This window comes from Thunnus thynnus, chromosome 8 (genome assembly GCF_963924715.1).
Source record: "Thunnus thynnus chromosome 8, fThuThy2.1, whole genome shotgun sequence".
In the NCBI taxonomy this organism is placed as follows: Eukaryota; Metazoa; Chordata; class Actinopteri; order Scombriformes; family Scombridae; genus Thunnus; species Thunnus thynnus.
Window position 1 is genome coordinate 16,866,936 of NC_089524.1, and position 25,232 is coordinate 16,892,167.

Consider the following 25,232-nt stretch of genomic DNA (forward strand, 5'->3'; position numbering starts at 1 on the left):
CGGACTATTTTTTTGGCCAGGCACTAACTTCTTGGAGTCTCCAGTGGTTGCTTGGCAACTACTTGAAGCTGAGATATTTTCTGTTACATAAAGTCCTCTAAAATGGTGAATTGTCGTTTTTACACTTAGACTTTTTGTCCAGATTAAACATGACAAAGTGTAAGATTAAATGTGATGATAGGCGGATTTTGTGACCATTGAATAGCCAGGCTAGCAGTTTCCCCCCAGTTTCCACACTGTGTGCTAAGCTAACGGCGGCTAACAGTAGCTTCACATTTAACGGGCATTTAGCGTATTTCCGCAAAATGTCGAAATGTCCTTTAAGTTGAAAGGTTTCCACCAGAATCAGTCTAGAAGTGAGAAACACGGAGTCCAAACTCTGTTTAATATGTGTGGAATTTTTATTATAGTACATTTTATATGAAAATAGTGTTGCAGACTTGTACTACAGTTTTTGCTGTACAAATGACATGTAGATGGGTTAATAATTATCTATAGAAAACATGTAAAATTAAAGCACCTGAAATCAAGAAAGAGCATAAAATAAAATGTAAAGCAAATCTGCGAGGAGGCACACTTCCAGTGGCTGCAAAAGCCATCACTGAGGTCAAGTGCTAGGTTGAATCAGCCGGAGGGAGGAAGTCTCGCGAGGTTAAGGTCAGGATATAAAAGTCTCGCGAGAGTTTCTAAACTCGTATCCGGCTGATTCACTCGAGCACCAGCCACTACTGAGGAATGTAATATGAGAAAATGAAATGTACTGGTTGGTTATGATACTGTATATGGATATAAATAAGCAAGTGGGTGCTGAGCAATACTTAGGAACACAAACTGAGCCACCACCAGTGTTGTATAAGCCAAGAAAGCAAACAATCCTGCACAATTAAGAGCTCATGACCCATAGCAGCAGCTGTGAAGACTACTTCAACCCCTCCTGGTCTTTCAGGAAGTGAACTTTTTTCTTTTTTTTTTAGGAACCTTGGTGCTTTAGGCTTTTCATACTGTGGAAATGATTGTCTCTTCCACACATGTGGAGGAGGTTCACAAGGTTTGTCAGATAAAGTGAGGGAAAAAATGACAGGAGAATTAAGAGAGAATTTCTTTCTTTAAAAACAACACAGGTCTATGTACAAAATTAGCAACTGCCACCATGTTACAATAAACTCTGGATTTAACTCATGTGATGCTACATTTAAAAAAAAAATCCACAACTCTTCCTTTTGTAGAGAACATCTTTAACTCATCAACACAAAGAATAAGTAAAAGACAAAGGCAAAAACATGTATTTACATACTGTGCAGGGGAAAAGCCTGGTTTTTATTACGTGTAAAAATGGCATGAATGTCGTAATCATTCAAATTCCCTAACTTCTACTCACTATACAATCCAGAGTTTTCACTTCTTTTAGCAGGATTGTACAGTTTGTTGTTTTTTTACACAGTTTACAAAGGTGAAGTAAGAAACAAAAGGCTTGGACACTTGAACAAACAAAGGGACTTTGTGGTACCATACAAATTTGCAGCATTTATAGCGTTGCCTCAAAGTAACCATAATATTTCAAATGTAGGACTAAAGGTTGAGTTATCACAAAGTGAGTGTCTACGAATTCGGCTGAATGTAGAGTAGCTGTAGTGGATCTAAATAGTGCCCAAAATTTCAGTGATGCTACTCCATGCCCATGAAAATCATACTTACAAACACACACTCATACAATTTTATAATGTGCAGAGTTAAAGCGGAATTCAATGAAAACTGATTTTTAGGTTTTTCCATCTACAAAAGCAGCAAATTCACAAAACATTTACCAAAACGGATTTTCGGTTTAGTGCATTGTAAAGGACTTTTTATCAGTGCTGAGTACATTTTAGGGATCATTTCTAAATTTGATGTCAAAGAATTTAAGTAACTGTGAAAAAGTATTGATTCCTACACACCTGTCTAACAGGTGTACGTTCGATTATGTACAATTTATGTCTTACTGACTTCAAATCTTTTGCACCTTGAGATTTTTTTTTCCAGAAAATGTCTGTACTCAGGAAAAAGAACCTAAAAAGTAAGTTTTAGAGGAATTCCTCTGCAACACCTCACACGGTAATGTCAGTGCTTTACTACAGGTCAGTTAAACACAGTCCCTTTATGAACATTACTTACATACTTAAATACATAGCATCAGCTGAACTGGTTGTCTTTTCTCCACTTACACCCTGACTGCCGTCACTCATTTCACTTCAATGACTTTTCACCGATGGGACGTTCAGAATCTTCAAAACACTTAATTAATGCTAAGGGATGTTGACACCTCTGCCATTTTTGTCATGTTCACCAGCTCTGATCGTCTTAGTCACGTGTGTATTCAGGGTAAATCCATAACCTGGCAAGAAACCGCCGTTTTTTCCCTCCGTTTTTCCTTATGCATTAAACGTTTGTTTTGTAGCATAATGTGGCCTTGTTGCTCATTTGCGTCCTGTTGGATCTTCATCTCGAGAGGTTAAAGGTCAGGGAAGCGGCTGGGGTCTTCTTTGTAATCGTTGGGAATGGTAAAAATGGATTCGTCAAACTCATCATAGCGAAACTCCTGAAATGTCACCGTGGCTGTGATCGTGGGAAAGACAGGGATGTCTGCAGGGATGAGAAAAAGCAGAATTAGCAATTATATTTTCAAATATCTTAGAGAGATACTTGTCTGTGTTTTATTTCTATATTTCTTTACATATTTTAGATGAAAGATTATTTGCTTTGGTTTGCTGACCCCACATGAAAATCTGCTTACCGAGTTTGACAGGAAAGCCGGGGGGGAGCTTCATCTGAACAAACTCCCTGAGTTTATTAAAGTGCTTGAAGGGTGCGATCACCTCCAGAACATTCAATAACCTGAAGGAGAACAAATCAAACAAATGGTTACAGACAAGAATTAACTATCAAAAAATATAAAAGTGGCAAGTTATGTTGACTACAGCTCAGACCAATACAAAATCATTTTACTGGTTATAAAACAACATTTGTTAGATTTTGTCACATGTTGTATTCAGTGTGGTTTTTAATAACTATCTGGATGCCAAGTTGAAGCGAAGACTCACGATTCAATGCCCAGAGGGAAGTCTTGACTCATGGCTATCGTGGCTTTGAAGTTCTTCTTGCTCTCTTTGCAGACCAGCTCTCTTCCTAGATGAGGTGCTCTGAGGGAAGAGAGTGACAACAAGCTGTCAGAATATTACAGTATCTCAAGATGAAGGCGGCTCACTGAGAAGGAGCTTCCAACTTTGCTTTCTGTCATCCGTACTCTTTCTTCTAAACTATAACTAACATGACCCTTATCAGAAAAACAAACATCTGACCTTGTAAAGTACAATTTAACATTGTGACATGCATACGCAGATGTTTGCACATGAAGATTTTTGTACAACGTTCATGTGGCTCATTTTGAAATGTAAGTCCTTCCTTCATGAATACGTGTATTAATTACAGTAACATCTGGTCTGGTTTCCCCTTTAAAAGTCTGGAAGTGAAGACTTCCTTTGTGTAAACACCTACTTTCCATTGTCAGCAGTGATGTATTCTTCCCAGGATATAGTGTTTGGTGAAGGGGGAGTTAGAGATTGCCTCCTTGCAGGCTGAAGAGAAGAGAGGTAAAAAAAAAAAAAAAAGAGAATACATTGAGATCAGACTTTAGACAAAAGCACAGCAGGGACACACATTTAAAAAAAAAAAAAAAGGTTCACAGTGACATTGACAGCAGACAAAATGGGCTGTCAGTTGGTAAAAAAAAACTTCTAACACCTGCCAGTCTGACAGAAGTCATAGGAAGACCTCAGTTAAACAAGTGCAATCTATTTTAACATTTTATTTTTATCACTTGACATGCAATGACATGCTCAGTTGACACCACTAGAGGGCCCCAATGCATCACTAAACTCAGTAACTCCTGTCTGGCCTATTCTGCCTCACACACAATGTATCTGAATTAAAATGCAGCTCAAATAACACTGACTGTACACCACTTAATATCTCTTGAGACAAATACATGAGACCTGATACCATTTCACAAGTGTACTTTGACCCACTTTTGTACATATTGCCCTGAACAGCAGCGTCTCTGCTCTTAATCCTTTCTGCATTCACACTTTACAGGTTTACAACACGGACACAGCAGTAAACAGTAAGAAAGAAAAGCAGTAAAAGAGAGGCAGCACCTTTTCCTTCATTTGTACAGATTATGAAGGAAAATGTTCGCTATGGTGGGAAATTTACCAACTGAGGACGAACAACTGGTTCTCTGGATAAAATTATTTCACCTTTTATTTTTTTACTTTCTTTTTCTGTTTACTTTGTTTGCTGCCTCAAGACAAAAAGAGGCATTTTGTAGTTTTATATACACAAACAACACACCTACAGTGAAGAGCTGAAGGAATAGTCTAGGGAATAGTTGGGGACAAAAAGACAGAAGCATAGGAAAACAGATAACATGTACGATAAAAATAGTAAAATAACACTAATAAGCAGGAAAATGTTCAAGAATCAGAAAGGGTATATAATATATTTTATCACAGACAAAGCTTTAAGATAAAGTCCATGTAAGGACATACACTACGATACTGAAAGATACATAATCAATTAAAATTAAAAGCAGGATCAGTTTCACCGAGCCTCACTGTTAGATTCACTTCCAAGTGTTTAAAGATGTGACATCTGGAACAAAACACCTGTTTAAACTTTACCTGTAATTCACTGAATGAACTTCAAAACAATCATTCTAAATAATGTATAAGGTAATAAAATGCAGAATAGTCTGAAACTGTCTTTTTTTTCTCTCTCTCTCTGCCTTTGCTCAGATTCACCTCTAGTGCCTCTGGGGTCAGGCCAATATCAGAACTAACTTTCCTGATCATTTTATCATCCACTGTGACTCTTCCAACAAGCAAAGCAACATCAAAGAGAGAACTGTCTCCAAAACAACCTGATAAAAACATGTTGGGAGTTTTCTCCTCACATCAGATAATGTGGAAAATGATCTGGACTCTGCCTTCTTAAATAAACCCCAAGTGTTCTCTGACAATGTCCGTTTATTTTCAGATTCTTACAATCTGTTGTTGTTGACCCTGACTTGCAGCTGGGATCATCCATCCTGTTTTTCCTAAAACTGACTTTCTCCTAAAATGAACTCCCAGCTCTTGGCAGTATCGAGGTTCAGAAGATTGGAATCACACCAGCTAACCTCTCTTTTGTAAGCCATGGTTAAATAAGGCAACTAGAGCAGAATAATCTGGAAAAATGGAGATGATGAGACACCTGATTGTGCCAGGACTCAGCCGTATGAAGTGTGAATAAAAATGGAGACAATATCTTTGCTTTCCTTCATTCCCGCCTACACTGCACTCTTCACAGAAATGTTTTGGTGTTTTCACCACCATGGACTGTGGCCTTGTTAAGTGCCCGCTCTCACACTATGTTTACCAGCTCTGGCGTGCTGTTATGACGAGGACAGAATACACACAGCTTGCGGAGGCCCTATCTGCTGGTATGCTGGCCCCGCCCCTCCATCAGTCCATGGCACCAGGGGTTTTAGGCTTCATCCGTGTGATCAATAGTGTCAAGCCCTGTTCGGAAGCCCCCCACGCTTCCCTGTGTCCACAGGCCAGCTTTCCCTCGCTGTGGTAAACACAGCTACGTCACAGCAGCTGGTTATTTTCCTCTCGCCCACTTCCATGTATAATTTTTCCACCGAGGTGGAGGCAGAAACCAGTGCCCACTAAAACGCAGGCTTTTTTCACTTTAAACATGTGTGAGCACTGATTCAAATGACTGTAAATAGACTGACAAACAACAATGTGATGAGACAAAGCCCGACACAAAACAAGAGGGAGTCGACAAAAAACAACCGAGCAGTTAAAAAGCATCCATTGACTGTTTAGACGCTTTGTCCTCACTGTGTGACTGGCTTTATGCTTTATGTTTAGACAAGGGCTTGCTAAGCAAACTCTGGAACATACTGTAGTGAGGGGATGGCGGGCGGGAGAGTCGTCCCTGTGAACAAGGTGCAGCTCTGTAGCCTTCACCACTAGGTGGCAGTGCTGGGAGTCAAATCCATGCATAGTGGATGAGGAGGGGGGTAAGTCCTGTGTCACATACAACAGTGATTGGGACAAGTTTTCATTCTGGTCTCATGTCCGAAACTAATAAAACATCAAAAGGAACAACGGTGGCGAGTCAGACAGGAATTTTTCAATAAACCATGCAAAGTTGATTGATGGAGTCTGGCAGGAAGTCCATGCTGTTTCAACAAGATTTATCTCTGTACAGATATAGCCGTGAGTACTGTGAGGTTTATTTTGTCTCAGAGTCATGTCCTACCCCAAGGTTCCAGCGGGACAGGACAGTTTCAGGACTGGGCTGGTGGTTACGCTGCAGGTAGAACAGGATGTTTATGAACAGAGCAGGCAGTGCTCCGACTAGTTCTCATTTTTGCTAAGAAGTTCTTATCAGTAAGCCACACAGTAACTTAAAATATGCACTTTTGCTTGAGGTGTACAACTGCACTGTATAAGCCTTTTTTATGTAATTATACAGAGAAAAAAAACACATCCATGCTGTCTGTGAATATCTGTCCCAGTTAGTAGTCCAACATAAGGCAACTGAAAACTACACCAGTTCAATCTTTTTTGATGACTCACTATGTAACTTCATCATTAAATGAGAACCTGAGAGAAAATAAAACTTGAGAAGAGGACATGTAGATGAGGTAAATTGGAATAAATGCATGAAACTTGTAGAACTTGTACCTCACACTGAATAATTAGTCAGTAGTAGCTTTCAGTGCAGGAAGGCATAATGTCCAATCCATGGTGGATTGGACTGGTTCATTTTGATAAATACGCTTATTTGCTTTCTTGCAAAAATTTAGGTAAGAAGATCAATACCATTATAAGGCTACAGCCAGCAGCTGGTTAGCTTAGCATAAAGACTGGAAACAGCCAGCCTGCTTCTGTCCAAAGGTAACAAAGTCCACCTACCGGCTTAAGCTTTTTAATTAACACATTAGATCTAGCTTATTTCATCCATACCAAAAAAAAAGAAAGTTCTAACTACAAATTGTGGATTTCTTGGCCAGGCACAGTGACTTCCTAGAGTCCACAGTGGTTGCCTGGCAACAAATAAACATATTTTCCAAAATGTCAAACTAAATCCTTTAAAATAAGTCAAAGTGACAAAAAAAATATTACAGGGTAATAAGTCAAAAATTATAGTATTTTTTTAACCTAAAGCAGACACCAAAGACAGAGTGCAGGAGTCAGTACTGCTTACTGACTCCTGCACTCTGTCTATGTTTTCCTCTAGGATATCAAGGTGGATGTTAGCCATGTCTGTTCTCATGTTATGTTACATTATCAATATGTAGTAGGATGGTTGTGAAGTGATGCTTGATGTTAGATGATAGCCTTAAAGGGGACCTATTATGCTTTTCCTTATTTTCAGTCATATATATAATATTACAATGTCGGTTGTTCATAATAAATGTGGCCAAATTGTCAAATAATGAGGTAAACATATGTAGAAGTAATCCCTGTGATCAAAAAGCACCGGCTATAGACTCCTCTGAACGCTCGGTTTCCATCGTTTTTTTCTACTTTCAGCTTGAGCCGACATCGGCTCATGACAGATTTGTTTATATGGTCATCTGCTTCACGCACAGCGTGAAGTCACTGCTCTGCTCTGATAACATCATGGCATTTTGTTTTGGGGGAAGTCACACAGAGCCATGACTCAAGTCAAGCTGGCACGCTATGGTGTTTTTCCATTGCATAGCACGTAAATATAAAGTAAAATATGTAGTTTTCTTGTTGGAGGTGTGCTGGTCATCTGCAGATCTTCATCAAACATCATCACTGTGGCTGTTTCTGCTTGTACTATTCCTCCCTGCATTATTTCTAACTGATCCGCTGAACAAATAGCTCCAAATATGTCCATATCTTGTTGTGTCGACTGGTTTTTAGTGCCGCTAACAAGCTCTGCTAATTTGATGAGGAACATTTTTCATTTCCTGTAAATTCTTCACAATTAAAGTCTCCCATTATTTAGTCATTTAAAAGCTTTGAATATGAAGCAGTAAAGCAGGGAATGTTGGGTTTTCATTTGCGGTAACATAACATGACTGATACGGCTGCCCCTCAGCAGGCTTCTGGAAAACTGGCCAGTCAGAACAGAGTGGGCTCTTTGAAAAAGGGGGCCTTAAAAAGACAGGAGCTAAAACTGCCTGTTAAGAGACAGAGGCTGAACTGAGTGGCTGCATAAAGGGCCAGTATAAGATAAATAAGGATTTTTTTGAACTGTGAATCATGCAAAACTACTCTATTGCATCACCTTCCTGAAATGACAAGTGGCCACCATCCAGATTCGAAACCCGACTCACCTCAAAGTTTTGCTCAATGAGGTTTCCTCCTTTGCTCAGACTCTCCATGATGGCTTTGTTCCTCAAGATGTCCTCCTCGCTCAGATGCTCCCGTCTCTTCCTAGACTCGAGCATCAGGCCATTCACAGAGTAGAAATCTGCCAGAAAGTTTCCCACGCGCTCCTGGAGATAGAAGAAACAGAAAAGTCCCTCCTGCTCAGTCACCAATTTCCCTTTTAACACGTGTCAAAAAGACAAAGGAGTGAGAGGACAGAAAGCAATACCCACATAACTCATTCACTGCTTCCGTGACCCCTACCCTGTCTGTGTTGTTTTTAACCTTGAGCCTATCACCTGTGGTTCCTTCCTGGGGTTATCACTACTGTTCCTCTGATTTATTTACTGTCTTTCCTGCTTGGTATGGGAGATGTAGCACAGGAAATATCATCAAGAAAATGGAGGTCTATGGTATTGAATAACTGAACTGTATTTCCCAAACAAGAATCATATTCGGACAGATAATATGAAGACAAATAGAAACAACATTTACATATCAAGCATAAAACACATAATATCAAGAATTTATTATTCTTATTAATGTAAGTGTGCAGAGATCCATGAGATTTCTGTGGCTTTCCATAAGACAGTACAGGGTCAGAGCATGTCCATCATCTTTAAATATTGAATCCCTTTTCATTTGTCTATGTTGTATTTAGGTCAGAAAAGGTCAACAGTCTGGTTTCCTTTAACATAGACCAGCTGAAAACCAACATATACTGAAAGTGATGTGTACATGTGTAAAATACATTCTGTGTTATGATCCATGTGTAATGTTAACCTCCTATTTCCTGCCTTTCCCTGAGAATTTATCAAATTCCCAAACTTTCCCCGTCTGGAACACACCACTCAAGCCACTCAAAATTCCAGAAATTCCACTGCCAGGTGAACACCCAGAGCCATGTTTCTAAAAGGATTAATAATATCCTGATACCAACAATCACAACTACAACAGCTGACACCAACCGTCTTGTCCTCTCTGAACAGCCAGCCAGTCTGTGCCCTGGAGAAGGTAATGGACTTGGTGGAGAGCGTGGCTGAGTACACATCGCTGCTCATCAGAATGTCCACTTCCTCCTCTGTCTCCATCTCCGACTCCTGAGAATACAGATCAGAGGCGTCAACACAGACTTGGAAATATGACATCTAAAACAGTGCCGGACATGCTGCTTTATTTCCATGAGGCACGCAAACAATAATAACAAGCCATGAGAACAGGTTGCAAAGCACGCATGTAATCAGGCTTTCAACATCGGACAGAGCAGAGATACAATTTTACTAGCAGTTAGCTTGGATTGTAAATTCACACAGCGGATGCTTTCTATTTTTTAGCATTTTTTTCCCCAGAGGACTGTTTTTCAGCAACAGTATGAGTGATTTCAGTGTTAGTATTTTTGCAGTTAACTATATGTTTAAAATTGAGCATCTCAGTTAAGGCTTATCAGCTTGTGGCATTTGTACGGTATTAATTCTCCACCAACAACGTGATAACAAATCCAAACTGTTTTTCCACTATTGATGGGAACAAATCATAGTTTTGTGTTTTGGTCCATCCAACACAATGGTTTAGACCAAGATACCTTAAACCTACTTAAATTTTCATGGTCCACAGAGGCAAGCTGCAAGTGATATTGCTAACCCCACTGACCTTTTATCTAGCTCTTCCCTGAGGTCAGGTTTTCCCACTTGTACAGATAAAATTATTGTAATGGGAACATTTCTGTATGTCATTTACTGAAAACATTTGTGCTCGCCAAGGTATCATGGACCTTGTTAATGATCATATGGTTTTAAAGTCCAACTGAAATCACATTTAATCTTCCTTCTTTGCAAAAATGTCAAAAAATAATGACAACACGTTTTTCAATTATTCAATTCAATTATTAGAATAAAGAAAAAAAGTATTTGAAAAAATATCAGAAATGCTCCTTTATGTCTCTGTAGCTTGGAGGGGGGGGGGGGGGGGGTCTTGTAGGGTTGTTTGACTGACAGCTGGCAGGCTACCAGTATAACATCGTAAGGAACAGAGAGAAAAAGTAAGCAAACTGCTGTAGCTACAAGTCATGGACAGACATTGTGTTGCTAACAGGGATTTTGAAGAGCAGTGACCAAACCAGCATCTAACGGGACCAAAGTGACGTTTTTAAGTATGTTAATATCCTGTTTAATGTGCTGCAGCTAAGCAGATGAGGAGGAGCAAGGAAGCTAATGTGGGTTGTTGTTGATAGTCTGTGGCTCTTGTGTTGTGTAGCAGGATGCTATCAGGCTCAGTGTGACCATCTGCTCTGTCTATGATCGAATGCCACGTTATTGCTTTGTGCAATATTTTAATTGCTGTATCAAAATGACGTCTTCAGCTATGTAAGCAGATGATGGAATGGTATATTATCAAAATAATGCAAACTAGGGGGCTCCATCATGAAATCAAAAAATTTAAAATATACATTTCTCCCTTTTTCGTTTCTTATTTTTTTCTCGAAGGCGGACACAGGACAAGTGATTTACAGAGCAGATATGTGCGCTGTAGTAGACAAATAAAGGAAGCTTAATTTCAATTGGACTTTAAATATTGTGGGCTGTAATAAACATAACAATCTGAAGGTCTTTGTCTTTCAGTCTTGCTTTACATATCAGATTGTGTGTCACATACCTCGTGGTGTATCCGCTGGTAGACTTTCTGTTCATTGTCCAAAACAACAAAAGACTCAGAGGGGATGGCATTGCCGTTGAAGATGAAACTGAGGTCACCACGCTGACACTTCATATCCGTGAAGTCTATGAGGGTGGTGTCCAACCTGAACGCAGACACACACATATGCACATACACAGAGCAGATGGAGTGTTACTTCAGATAAATGAAAGGAGAAGACAGTCAAACAAGAAAAAGGAAACAAAGGTAAACTGTGGCCACAGACAAGCAGCGTCAAAAACTGTGATGTATGTCACCCCTTTGCTTTGAAAGTTTAGAGACAGTGTGTATGGTAATCAGTGCCACCAGAGACACAACACATTTCAAGATTTTTTTTTTTTTTACTTAGTCAAAGTGGGTAGTCCTAGAATGAGGCATGACAGCAAAGAGAATAACTGATCTATGAAGACCAGACACAAAATGGAAAGTGCTATGGGTAGGTATGACAGCACTGACGCACTGTAACACTAGAATGTAAATGAACTTGCTGTGACAGTGTTTTTTCTTTCACTCTCTCTGTCTCCCTGCAATTCCGGGATAATAAGAGGGCATTTTGAATACCAAATTAGACAGCCAGGAGCAGTTTCAGAGAATAATGACAAGCTCCACATCAAGGCTATCTTGCACAGGAACAGCACACAGAGACACAGACACACTCTTATGTACTGAATTCTTCAAATAGATGTAATATGTTATGATACTCAGAGGTTTCTATATTTGGGTATGTGCTGGATACAGGCTGCCCTAGTTTGTCTAACATATAACACTATAAAAACTGTAAAAAAAAAATGTTAATGTACTGTATGTGCATGTGTCATAGCTGTGTGAGCTAAACCTCAAGGTTGTTGAATGCTGCCTAGTGTTAGCTTTTTGCCTACAAGGCCATGAAACAAGCAAAGTGGATTCCCGCAGTAGATTCATTGTTGTGACTGCTTGTCAACATGCGTCAGAGTGTGACGAATTTCTGCTGACGCTCTTTGTAAGTGAGCTAGGCAGCACTTTAGACTCTACAGTAACTCTCCTTCTATGGAGCTCTGATTCGAACTGATGCAGAGAAGTAATAGATCTGCTTCTGCTTCCTCATAGTCCCCGGCACTGATTTCACACTCTAGTTAACCAGACTAGGATGAGAAAAAGAAAGGGGAGGTAGAGATTGAGCAAAACGCTGTTGTGTGCAGCACAAGATGACAAATAAACCGGTAAGCCTTAAAGGTAACAAAGTGCCTCAATAAAGAGGTTTTCTCTGGGTTTCCATATGGTTTTCTTTTTTCACTTTGACATAAAAATTACAAAATATATTGATACAATGCAGATAGAATTGCATTTCCTTGTCTTTAAACATCACACATTTTATTTGAATGCATTACATTTGTTGACAGGACTTGCCTGATGTTGAGACCCTGCTTGTAGATCTTACACGCATCTGAAGGCAGGATTCTGGAGAGCAAAGGCACTGCAACATGAAATGATAAGTACATGTGAAACAACGGCCTGGAAGTGACTAAATTTAGAAAGCACACTTCAAAGCTTCAGTAGCATATAGCACTGTAGACTAGAGGGCTATATAACGTGTAGCTGTGTAGCTAAATATTTAATACCTTGCAGGCATCGCCAGGTTAAGTAACTGAAAGCAAGAAACTTCCTTTGCCGCTCCGCCATTGCACAACTCAAGACACAAGACAAAGGGGTTTTAATAGTCCAAAATGATTCTGTCAATGACTGTATTAAGAAAAAGCTGTTAGAAAATCAAGTGGAGCAGAGTACCACATGTAGTCTAAACAGGCCTGGAGGGGTACCGAGCCAGAAATCCCTCTGACGTGAGCATATATCCATGAGACTGTGGTGGTTTAAACCGGATTCTCCTCTAAGGACATAAATCAGAGATTTCAGCTTACTACCCTACAAATATAGGGTAGTTTTTAGATGTATGTCAGTACATCAAAATCTTTTTTTTTTTTTACAAAATTTCCCATTACAATTACACTGTTATGCAACTAGTTTACATTTACTTACTATCATCCATTACATAATCTTGTCCACCTTGTCAATAATTCACAAAGACACAGTGAATACACAGAAGTCAGTGCCGTCTCACACTCTGAGACTGAACTTGTACAGACTAAGCAAATGCTTCAACACCAGTATCTGTGTATACATTTAGTCAGTCAACTGTCATACTTGTTATATATGTTTCACTTGCATCATATGTGAAGGCCTGCGTTCTGTAAAAAATACATTCTGTGTAACTGGAGAAACAATTATGCTTCTGGTATTACCAAATATCACTGACATAATCATAAAGGAAGCACATCCACACTGGAAGATGGTGTGTCAGTTCATGTCCAGCAGGAGGACTGTTGACAAGGTAAACACCTTGTGCCACAGTGGCTACAGGCTGACAAACACTCACTAACCAGACAGGCACTGACAGATGAGTCACATGTTCCTGTAACACATCCCTCTATTTGTGTAAACCCTTAGGCTGCATTCACACCAAATCCAACAATGCGGCACCTTCCTGCAGGTTTGTGTGGAGGTGTGAGCGTATTTATTTGTGCTTTAGAAAGTAACCACCGTGAAACAGTTAGAAAATAACGTTTTATTTCTCTGATTCACTGCTTTGTTCTCGCTACCGACGCTGCCTCTCTTCATTCACTCTCTAGCTTGCTCGACCACCACTGCTCTCTCTCTCTCATGCTCTCAGCTTGCTCACACTCTCTCTCTCTCTCTGTTTCTCTCGTCTTTTTTTTAAAATGAGTCAGGAAGCCAACAACAAAGTCAACAAGTAAACAAAGTTCTTCCCGTGGGCGTCTTCGACTGGCTTACGTGATTGGCCACAGCATGACATCAGATTGCATTTCGGCAAAAGTTAACTCTGGTTCTCTTCATTTTAGCAATTGCATGTTATTGAGGAGGAAGCGGAGGCTACATGCATACTATATACACCGTATTTCCTCCGGAGCATTCAGAGCAAAGGATAAAGTTTTAAACTTTTAAACTGAGCAAGGCCAAGTGAAGAGGGATTACTATTTTTTATTTATTTATTTTTATTATTATTAATATATATATATATTTTTTATATTGAGCAAATGCTTCTCAACATTTTTCTGTCTAAACTAAACATAAGTGAAATTTATAATGAAATAAAATGAAACATTCTATTATTGATGGACATTATCAAAGGCAAACTAAATGTAGAAAGATAGGGCTGGCAGTAGCAGCGCTGCAGCAGCAATGCTGTCTGTGTGAACACCACATGCGTGTGAGCTGCAGCAGTTCAGCAGCCGCCAAGGTAGGCGGTGTGGCCCGGGTTTTACTGAGGACACATGGTGATTTTCCAAAGTGGATAATGTCTGTGAAACAAAGATGTTTTCTGTCAGCCTCACTATTATAAGACAGCAGATGGTGGAACTTGACTCACCCCAACTTTGGAAGTCCCAGTGAAGCTCCAAGTAAAAGTCTCCAAGCTGCAAATGGAGATAAAGAAAATTCAATTACACATAAAACTACAGGGGTGGAAAAGGTGGAGATAGGCAGCTATTCATGATAAAAATGCTATATATTTGATAGTGGCAAAAGGTGTTTTTTGGGTAACCAGGAATAAATCATGTTGGAAAAAGGTTAACACACAATAAACCAGACAACCTTGCAGAATAAAAATTGGAATTGTGTGCCAAAGCTTTTCAGTTTAAATGGACCTGATTAAACATGAGCTTCCGACTCATCCACAACAAATCATGCCTGACTGCCACAACTCAATAAAGCCTAATTGTCCTCTGAGGTATGAAGCTGGGATCTACTGAACTCATCGTCACCAGTGGTGGTCTCAACCCATCCTTCAGTAATGATGTCACGCTGGTGGGGGATCATCAGTTTTGTGAGCTTTTATAATCTCTGAGAGACAATGACGCAGAAAAAAAATCATCTCTGATATTCCAGCCTCATCATCCAGGAACGATCACATCATGTCACATCAAACACAGACTGTCAAGACACTTTACAGTTTACATTTAATCCTGAGGACAGACAGCCACTAAACCAGACCTTTGTTAAGTGACCTGTTTAAGCACAATTAAAGGACCAGTGTGCAGGATTTAGTGGCATCTAACAGTGAGGTTGCAGAGTGCAAACTAACTGAATACCCCTCCCCTCACCCTCCCCTTCCAAGTGTGTGGGAGAACCTACGGTGGCCGCAAAACTTGTGAAAAACGCGAAAGGCCTTCTCTAGAGCCAGAGTGTGGTTTGTTCGTTCTGGGCTACTGTAGAAACATGGCGGTGCAACAAGGCGGCCTCTGTGGAAGGGGACCCACTCCCTATCTAGATATACAGGGCTCATTCTAAGGGTAACAAAACACAACAATTCTAATTTTCGGGTGATTATACATTACTTAAAACATACTTATGAATATTATATTCCATTTCTGCCAAGTCCGTTGATGCCTCTAAATTCTACATACTGCACCTTTAAAAATACACAGGGTATTAAGATAGTTTGCCTCTTTTGGTCTTGTATTTGCCCATCTGCTTAGTTGCTCCCTGACTCTCTTGTGGGGGTGGTGTTGCTACACGGAACTGGAAGCTAAAAATCGCCAGATGCTTACGCCTCCATAACATCATGGTATGAAGCTACAACTAGTCAGAAAGTCTCCTCATGAAAAGCATGTATGTCAGCCTGTGCAAATATTTACACGTGTGTGTATGTGATTAATTAGTGACATCATACAAGGCAGACAACCACAAGAATGGCAGAAGGATAATTGTGGCTCTGAACAACATGTCTGTTAGTAGTTACATGTTTACAGTGTGTTTGTGTGTGTATGTGTGTATATACATGTGATGTCATACCAGGCTGCAACACAAGCACTGTAAGGCTTCATTTAGCCTTAAACAACACATCTTTGACTCTGGACAGCTGATAATGTGCTTGTGTGTCCCTGCTGGCACTACTTTGTTGTGGCAACAGTTATTTGCGGAGGGGAGGAGAGGAGAGAAGAGGAGAGGAGAGGAGAGGAGAGGAGAGGAGAGGAGAGGAGAGGAGAGGAAAGGAGAGGAGAGGAGAGGAGAGGAGAAGAGAGGAGAGAGACGAGCAGTGAAGTACACAGAAGATGTATTTTCAGCTCAGAAAAGAAAGAGATGGGACAATGAACCATGAGAGAAAAGAGGAGATAAGAAGAAGATAAGAGCAGAATGAAAAGTAAGAAGATCTGATGACCAGAAAAAAACAAACGACCTTAAGATGACAGGAGCGGCACAATTAGAGAACAGAGCAGACAACTAAGTAAGGACTACGTACTTCTTTCAGGGCTTTCAGCAGCTTTGGCCTTTTGTCCTCCACACTCTCCCTGGACTGTTGCTTAAGCTTCCTCAGCAGCGCCGTGACTAAAAGACACAGAAACAAAGAGAAAAAGAGAGATTAAGAGAGACACACGTGAGACCAAAACCATCAACAACCAAGTAGTAAATTGTTGTGTGTATAAAGCTCTGGATGAAGAACTTCTTGTGAAGAAATATGAAAACCGCATGTAGTAGATTTATTCACAATATTCAACAACAAATTTCTCCACGACGCAGGTGTGTCATTGTGAGGTTGTTACACCTAACACATTGTTACACCTGTGTGAACGTACTGTAGGTCAGCACCATTATATCAGGAACAGTTTTTTTTAATGCAAATCCCACCAACATTAGACCTGCTAAAAGAACACACGGTTTACAGTAACAATGGCATCTGGTTCAGAGACACCCTGGCTTCCTGGGGCCAGATGACACTCCCAGCAGCATTGGACCAATCCTGGCACACACACGCCCCTGCAGGGATAACGTTCCAGGAAGTTCAAAGGGAACAAGCCTGAGAGATACACAGCTGCCAGCTAATGAGCTGCGCCTATAACCTCCTTAATGACCTGGGGGAGAGGCATTCTCGCAGGAGACTTCTAACCATGACAGTCTGATTAACAAGCATTCACAGCTCTTTAGCCCATTGGCTGCAGGAGACTTGCTCTTGTTTACGCAAGAAGCTTAAGAGAAAAAAGGATCCACACCCAACTAGCCAGCATTTGTTTAAATGTTATTTGCCATTTATAAGGGAGTGGTAGCATCAGTTGCTCGTAGACATAATTGTGGTGCTTTGATGAAGCCAGAAGAGGATTAAATGACAATATGACTGTGCCATGTATGAAGTCATGGAAACAGTAATAAAATTATTCAAACGTGGCAACACAGACCGCCCTACATTTAAAGGAGCAGCAGATACAATAGGACTAAAGGCAATAGTGGACATATGGCATAATCATTAGCCTAACTATCTCATGTGCTCTCATACCTCCATGTGGTTAGTCAACATACACAAACATGTTGTTCATATTGTCTAACTGGTGTTCTTCATGAGCCCGCACAGAGGGGGGCAGGGCTCGATGATACGACTAAGCCAAATGAGAGAACAGACACGTAACACACGCACATGCACATAACTACACATGCACAAATTGTCACAGACACAGCTGCAGGACGAGGGTGTCTTTGCGGCCCGGCTGCTTAATGAGTGTGGACAAGCTCTGGATGGGGTTCCTCCTGATCCTCGCCGCCTCTCAGCGGGACAAGGAAAGGAGTACAGTCTCACCATCTGGCCACGGACCACCCAGCCAATGCAGACAGAGAACCCGACGCAGACCGCTTCAATGCTAAACCAAAGTGACTCTCCATGCTGGCGCTAATTCACCCAGATACTGATTAGGGCACTTTTCTGGCATTAATTAGGTGAGCGATCCTAGCAATTTCACCTCCACGCTGATGAAAAGAGACAGAGTTTGGACAATGTTGGGTGAACAGGCTTTACATCACCACAAACTGCTACTATTCAACAATTAGTCCTTGGATCTAACTGGACAACTGCTGCTGGCAGGTCTCCAGGAATCTGAGAACAGTCAATATTGACACAGGTATGCTGTGGAGTCACTGTGGTAGAAGCAGGCAGGCAGCAGTAAACAGGCTTATGTGCATATAGTTTCAAATATCTTTAACTTGTTGAGGTGTGGTCAATTATTACTTTACAAGACATAAAAAGCCACATTTACACACCGCATGCAGCATAAGTAGCTGTTAATGTCTGCTGTGTTCAAAATGTCTGTATAAATGTATTGGGGAGGAAAAAAATATTTTGTGAAGCTTTAGCGTGGAGGATCATACCCTTTCCAGACATTGATGTCCTCCATTATTCTTTAATACAGACCACAATCTGCTCTAATATTTTTGTAGGAGGTGTTACAGCATTTTAAAAAGGAATATAATTGCACTTTGTTACTTCTACCTAGCTAAACTCAAACTGAACTTTTCAGCAGCCAGCCTCAGGTCTGGTTCTTTATTCAACAGCCAACTACCAAGCCCATTACTGTCTGCCACCCACATGGAGAAGCAGCCCCCCCCCCCCCCACCGTCTAATAAACACCAACATGACTGTGGCGGCCTTTAAACGAGCTCCTGAAGCTGACTCAGCTCATAATGAATAACTGCTCGGCAGAGTTCTGCTGGGATAACCCTGTGAAAGACTTCACATTCATTGCGCTGAGTAGGAAAAGTAGTCACAGTTTCCTTTAGTACCTTTCTCCTCTGATGTCATCACGGCAGTCGGGTAAAATTATGTATATAGAAGAGGCCAAGTGTGATTGTTTGCACAACGTGCAGACTCAGCCGTTTCCTGAGTCAGATGTTGTAGCTGAGCTGTCACAACAGAGGCTCTGTCCTGTACTTTGGAGCGACATTAGAGAACTGAAGGAGGTGAAGAGGGTTAAATATCAACAACTGACTCTTCTCTTTGCTTTGGTGCAACACAAGCTCTTGCCTCCTAATACTTGTCTGCTGATTCGGATGATCAGCAGACTGACCTACTGCACTTGTCTGATCTCTTAAATCAGCAGACATAAACAGACGGTCCTCTGCAAACTCCTCTCCCAGGCCCGGATCTGGGAGGCGCAGTTATAGTCTTGCTGAATTCGCTTTTTCCCAGAATACCACTGCATAAAAGTCTGTGAATCTCTCTTAGTTTGGCTTCTCACCTGGTGCAAATATGGTGATTCTACAAGGCAATAGGGGCACCAAACAACCTCCAATGAGATTTTTTTCACAGTGTTTGACTGTGAGATGTATTTGAAAGCTCTGACAAGGCTTGTAAATTAGACTGAGTTGAGATCGTTTTGTTTCACATATTGATCCAAGGTCAAAAATGAACTTCCATGGTCACTTTTTACTTAAAAGAAAACATCAGTCTGAGATATTTCTACAGTGTTATACAACCATATAATAAGACTACATTACATTCATTTTTTTGTTATGAAGTACTGTAATTTTCTCTTTACTTTTTTACCATTCAGCATGTATGAATGCAGCAAGCAAGTGAATAGGAATTGTAGCAGCAGCTAGAAGAGGTAAGGTGTTGTAAGCGTTGAGATAAAGTGGTGTTAAGGAGTTAATTAGAGGCTTCGGTCAATAAAGACACTTGTATCTGCTGGGAAGGTATGGTAAGTGGTATTAGAGAGTGGCATTAGAGGATGCAGTCAATGGGGACACTTTATGTTGCTTCTCTATATGATTGAAGAAAGATGCCCGAACTGTTAATTCAAAGAAAGCTCATTTTTCCTGCCATTCATCTTGATTGTAGCTTCATTGCAAATGTCTCCATGTGATATCACAGCATCTGTTTTTGTCAGTTACCGCAAAAGATATGGCGGACACACCACCAAACTAAGTGGTTAACATTTACTATTCTTAACAGCATCGACGGCCTGCACAGTGGTGATGTGCTACCCTGTCAGCTAACATCCTGAAGTATTTTAGACAACGAAAGAACAGGCAATGATGACACTGTTGAAAGAGCACAAAGGGTTTTTTTAAGTTTACTGAATTAGAGGAGTTGCCTGGAGGAAATCTTTCCTCTCCTGCTTTTTTAAATTCTTTTTACTCGCTTAAATATAGGCTTAGTATTCCCTTGTACCTGTGATATGCCAATAAAAAGCTGATAACATGGGCTCTTCAACATCTTGGCATGGCTTTAGTTTTGTAGCAGTACTGCAGTGTTGAAGTTCAGTATGACACATTCTTATTTAGTATCTCAATGCCTCCAAAAGCTCCACCACATAGAGCGAAACCTCAGGTCTTCCTGTTCTCATTATCAACACATCAACAGCTTTAAATAGATCATATACAAAATGCACCTATCAAGTAAAAATAGATTTATCGAAATACTATATGGCCTCACAAATGTCAAATACAAAGAGGATGGAAATGAAGTGAAATGAAGCACAATGAATACAATTAAGTAAATACTCACTACCAAACATTCATTATTCAATTATTCAAACTTGGAACGCCAGTGTTGAGAAATTGTATTTGGTCACTAGTAATAGTGGATGTATTCATTTCAAATCAAGATATTACTCCTAAAAAATTCTGAAAATTTCAGAGCTTTGGAGCATGGGCGAAACATGGGCGGAAAATGGGTGAGACTGGGGGCTTGGGCATAATCAGCCTATGAGGAGAGAGAAAAACCTCTAATGAATTGCTTTTCATCGGGGCACAAAAGCCAGAGGGCCTTGAGGAATGTCCCCACTATCACGGGGGACAAAGGAGGCAGGCCAGCGTCATGGTCTCGCTGGGAGGCAGCAGTGTGGAAGAATGTGCAGAGGCAATTGTTGATTTGCATCTGTTGATCAGACTTTTTTTCTCAGTTATCACACAGGAAAACCCAAAACTGAAACTCTGTTGATGCCACATTGTTTTCGGGTAATGACTTGGCTGACCAACATCATCGCACCATGACCACCAGCGCCAGTCAGTCAGTCACGGATACTCACTCATCTGTCGGTCTCCGTAACTAATGGCCTCTGCAAGGGGGCTCCATCCCTGAGCGTTCTTCACCTTCACTGGTGCATTGTGGGCCAGCAGCAGATGGGCACACTCTGCAAGAGGAACAGACAGACAGACAAATAGACCGATAATTACTTAAATGACGAAAACTTTATTTGTATTGCACTGGCATTGTAGAGAATCACAGCTAAGATAAATTAGTTACAAGACAGCTCAGGTTTATTAAGGGTTACAATAGCTGAGATACAACGATAATCTTACTTATTTGTGCTTTAAAACAGAACAAAACAAACCAGGTAAACAGGTAACCAGTGAATCAATATCAATATATTTTTCACTAAATAAAGAGAGTAATAATAATATTAATTAATTCCACCCAGAAGCTTAATTAGTTTATCAGTGCAAAACAACACTCTGCATATGATGGACAGATGGACATACAGAGAGATGTGACATTTAGCAAAAATGATTAAAGTTTAATGATTAAAGGTTATTAAAGCAAAAAACGCCAATGGATAAATAAGTTTATGACTGTCCTCATTTGTCTGTTTGATGATCTTTTCTGGTGCTACATGTCTACTACACAGACTGGATGCAGACTGCCCACCCAAAACTCTCATAACAACAAAAGTAACGGAGTTATTTTATTTAGGCTACTATAAAGGGCTTTAGTAAGTTGATACTGAGTTAACATTTCATATCTCCCATCAGCTGTTTCCTGTCAGGAGCCCTGATGTTGCTATGGCGACATTAAATTCATACTCAGAGCCCCATCATCAAACAGACAAAAAGCCTTAGAAACTAATTTTAACTCCAGGCTAATACTGTCTTCTAGAGGAGAACCAACCCGAAATAGAGGTCTTACACTTTTACTAGCTTGACTTTTTCTTCTGTGCTGCCTGTTTCTGCTCAAATGCTGCTGCTTTTTGTTCAATCTGATGCATTTATGACAATCGTATATGAGTGCTGCAGTAAATTCTGATGCAAGTGTGGGGTGATGGCTATAATGAAACAAACTGAAGATGTTTTTTCATAGCATCAAAAGGACGATTTAAATATATTCCTGGTTTTATGAAGGGACAGATTGTGTGTGGGATTGAAATGATAGCTGACCCATTAACCAAAGGGCCATATGGGACCTACAGTTATACAAGACTGTATCCTACTTTAGAATCTCTACTGCTAGAGAACGGGGAGTCAAACTTCACAAAAGACATCCCCTGGTATTATGTAGAGTAACCCTCAGAGCTGTGCTTGTGTTCCAGCAACGGGAAAACAGCCAAAAAGCCTCATCCCTGCTCTATGGCGAGATCAGCAGTAAGTGCGGTACAAAATCCCTCCACTCTCTGGGCAGCCTGTCAACAAACTACAGCCAGCCAAAAATGAAGCCTGTTGTTCCGGCTCAGCTGTCAGTTTTGTCGTGACATCATTCATTATAATGTTGGCGCCTGTACAGCTCTGTCTCAGCGCTGAGCAGGAGCAGTCACAGTCCTGTGAGCAGCAAGCAGCCCAAATGCAAAGCATAAGCTAAGCGGAGCTGCTAACAGTCGCTGCCGCTGAGTGGATATGTAGGGCTCGCACTCGATGGGGCAGGGACTTGGGCTTTATTACAGTTGTCTGACCGGCTTTTTCAGTGAGCATTTAGGCTGACAAAAGCTGCATAGATGCTCTCAATACAGTCTGTCTTTCATTGCAAGCCTTTGAGTTAACCCTGTTAGTCATCTGCACAAATTCAAACCGGTTATTGCTCTCATGTTCAGACTTGTTTCTCCGCTAGACATCCGTACGGCCGCTGTTATAAAAACCTGCCTCGCAGAGCCAACCTGGTGTCCAAACTAAATGAAAAGAATGACTTCTACCATTTGAAAATAGAAAGTAACACATAGGAACATTGTCACACGGTCAAAAATACCACATCACCTCTCTGATCTACATACACACTATGTTTTATTAACAAGAAAGAGGCCAGGGTGTCATACATTTTTTATGACAAAGAGAAATACATCCTGAAAGGCTTCCTAATTAAACATATTAACCATACAACAAAGAGGAGCGTGGCTATCCTGAGAGTGTAGTTGCGGAAATATAAAAAGGCATTTTATGACCGTACCTAAAGCATTCAAGCTGTCTTCTGTTTTTTAAAACACATTATCATTAAACACTGTACTGCTGGCTTCAAGGTGGAAAGCACGGCAAAGAGAATCAAAATGAACAAAGACAGGCCACTGGGAAGTCATTGTGTTCACACCAGGGGAGCAGCTGTACTTCAAAGACTTGGCCCATTACTAGTCTGTATGCGTGAATTCTCATTATATTTCTGTGACGCGATCTGCATGTTAAATGCTGAATAAGGGCTGGACCATATATTGTGACAGTATTGTAGGGATGACTATTGGTGCTTTCACATAATATTTACACAATGAGATTTTTGATAAATAATCATCAGTAATGTGGATATAACGAGTAAGGAGGTAAAGTAAAATAATAGAAAAGCTAGAACAGTCTGGTAAGTTCAGAAAATTACATCACTTCGCTGTAATAAAGCCTTTAAAACCAGGAAAAAGACAACACTTGTGCCATACCACGATGTTATGATATCCAAAATCTAAGATGATATCTAGTCTCATATCACGATATCGATATCAACATACGGCCCAGCCCTACGCTGAATACTGTCAAAAAGCTGACCACTTCAGACAGATTGACTGATATGGCCCATATTGCATGCTTTAATCAAATACGGAAGCGGCTTTGGCACCAGGGTGGCTGTAACTGCAGAGTGGCACACAAAGAGCCTCCCATCTGCAAACAAAACAGCAAACCTCTGTGTTTATGCATTAGTCTAATCTGTGCCTGGGCTCAGGGATGCAGCAGCTGATAGCAGAGGTTAACGCCGAGAAAATACTGGCGGCCAAGTGCTTGCTGTCTGACGTAAGCCATTCCCCAGAGCCTTTGACCTATATATCACCCTGCTAAATCCAATGATTGTGTAATAATAATAAAAAACATTTAGAAGATATACATTACATAACCATCGAGAGAACAGTCACGCCATGTGTCCTGAGCTGCAGAACTGCTAGCTTCTGGACTGGCTTTTGGCGTTTTCCGGTACAAGCGGTAGACTGTGCCTGGCTTTGAGAATAAACTGATATTCACAAAAAGCTCTGTCTGGGATTTTCAGTTTCAAATTTTTGAACTACTGGTTTATGTAAACAGTGTCACAGCTCTTATCAATCAGATGTAATTGTCTTTTTAATAACCATCTCTTAATTGTTAGATACAAGGGTATCTAACAATTAATTTAATTATCAGTTTATCTGCAGATTATTTACTCGATTCAGTGATCAATCATTTTGTCTACAAAATGTCCATCATCATTCCCCAGAGCTCGAGGAGACATATTCATTGCTTGTTTTGTCCAACTAACAAATATATTCCGTTTACTGAATAAATATCAAAATATGGCTTCACATATATGGCAAAATCCTCACATTTCAGAGGTTAGAATCACAGAATATTTGGTATTTTTGCTTAAAAAGTGACTGAAACAATTGAACGACTATCAGTCAACAGTTGCCAATTAGCAGTTAAGACACTGACCACAAAGCGCAACATCCATGAGTTGTCTAACTGGGGACCTTTGTTGCATCCCCATCTTTCTTTCCTCACATTTCCTGTTACTACTCTACTGCCGACTAACCAACATAGGTGTAAAAATGCCCAAACAAGTTGTTTTTTGTTTAGTCTAACTGATTCATTGACTAGTTGTTTCAGCTCTGTATCATACAGTCATAATATGAAGTCAAATACAGCTCTGATGGTGTTTTCTTTTTATTTTCCTTGCAGGAAGTTGGCAACGAAACAACAAGAAACAGCTGCTGGGTATTCATTTGAATCAAATCAAAGATGGCTGCCTCAATACATTAATATTTAGCCTATAAAACATTAGCCATGGTTTGCTGTCTGATTCGATCCGATATGCAGTTGTAAGAGTATTGATGAAGAGAAGTCTCCCTGTGGGTTGATTGCATGTGCAGGAGCTGAACAAAGATCTTGCTCAAGTCGCATACAAACCAAACAGAAGAATGAGGGAGGCAGAGCAGGCTGGAGAAATAAAGTGCTAATCTAATGCTACACTATGTGCAGTGGCTACAGATGGTGCATTTGTCAAGAGGCTCTGTGGGCAGTTAAAACCCCAACCATCCCACTCTGATCGACTTTGAGTGCATCTATAAAATTACTCTT

General features: G+C 40.5%; 2 protein-coding genes across 3 annotated transcripts in view; both read right to left on the reverse strand.

The window, feature by feature from the left end:
* ptger3 (prostaglandin E receptor 3 (subtype EP3)) overlaps nucleotides 1-25,232 on the reverse strand; it is a 166,778-nt gene that overhangs the window by 60,999 nt on the left and 80,547 nt on the right. The window lies entirely within an intron of this gene.
* Nucleotides 1,087-25,232, reverse strand: part of LOC137187700 (ankyrin repeat domain-containing protein 13C) — a 29,781-nt gene continuing 5,635 nt past the window's right edge. Inside the window, exons 3-14 of one of the 2 annotated variants that reach the window (XM_067596795.1) lie at nucleotides 20,975-21,079; nucleotides 16,423-16,508; nucleotides 14,551-14,596; nucleotides 12,516-12,582; nucleotides 11,091-11,235; nucleotides 9,407-9,538; nucleotides 8,405-8,566; nucleotides 6,349-6,399; nucleotides 3,532-3,611; nucleotides 3,078-3,176; nucleotides 2,771-2,871; nucleotides 1,087-2,619 (exon numbers count right to left, since the gene is read on the reverse strand). In XM_067596795.1, coding sequence (XP_067452896.1) covers nucleotides 2,489-2,619; nucleotides 2,771-2,871; nucleotides 3,078-3,176; nucleotides 3,532-3,611; nucleotides 6,349-6,399; nucleotides 8,405-8,566; nucleotides 9,407-9,538; nucleotides 11,091-11,235; nucleotides 12,516-12,582; nucleotides 14,551-14,596; nucleotides 16,423-16,508; nucleotides 20,975-21,079 — 1,205 coding nt within the window. In that variant the 3' untranslated portion in view covers nucleotides 1,087-2,488. The remainder of the gene's footprint in view (nucleotides 2,620-2,770; nucleotides 2,872-3,077; nucleotides 3,177-3,531; nucleotides 3,612-6,348; nucleotides 6,400-8,404; nucleotides 8,567-9,406; nucleotides 9,539-11,090; nucleotides 11,236-12,515; nucleotides 12,583-14,550; nucleotides 14,597-16,422; nucleotides 16,509-20,974; nucleotides 21,080-25,232) is intronic. The other variant, XM_067596796.1, reaches the window with a different exon arrangement.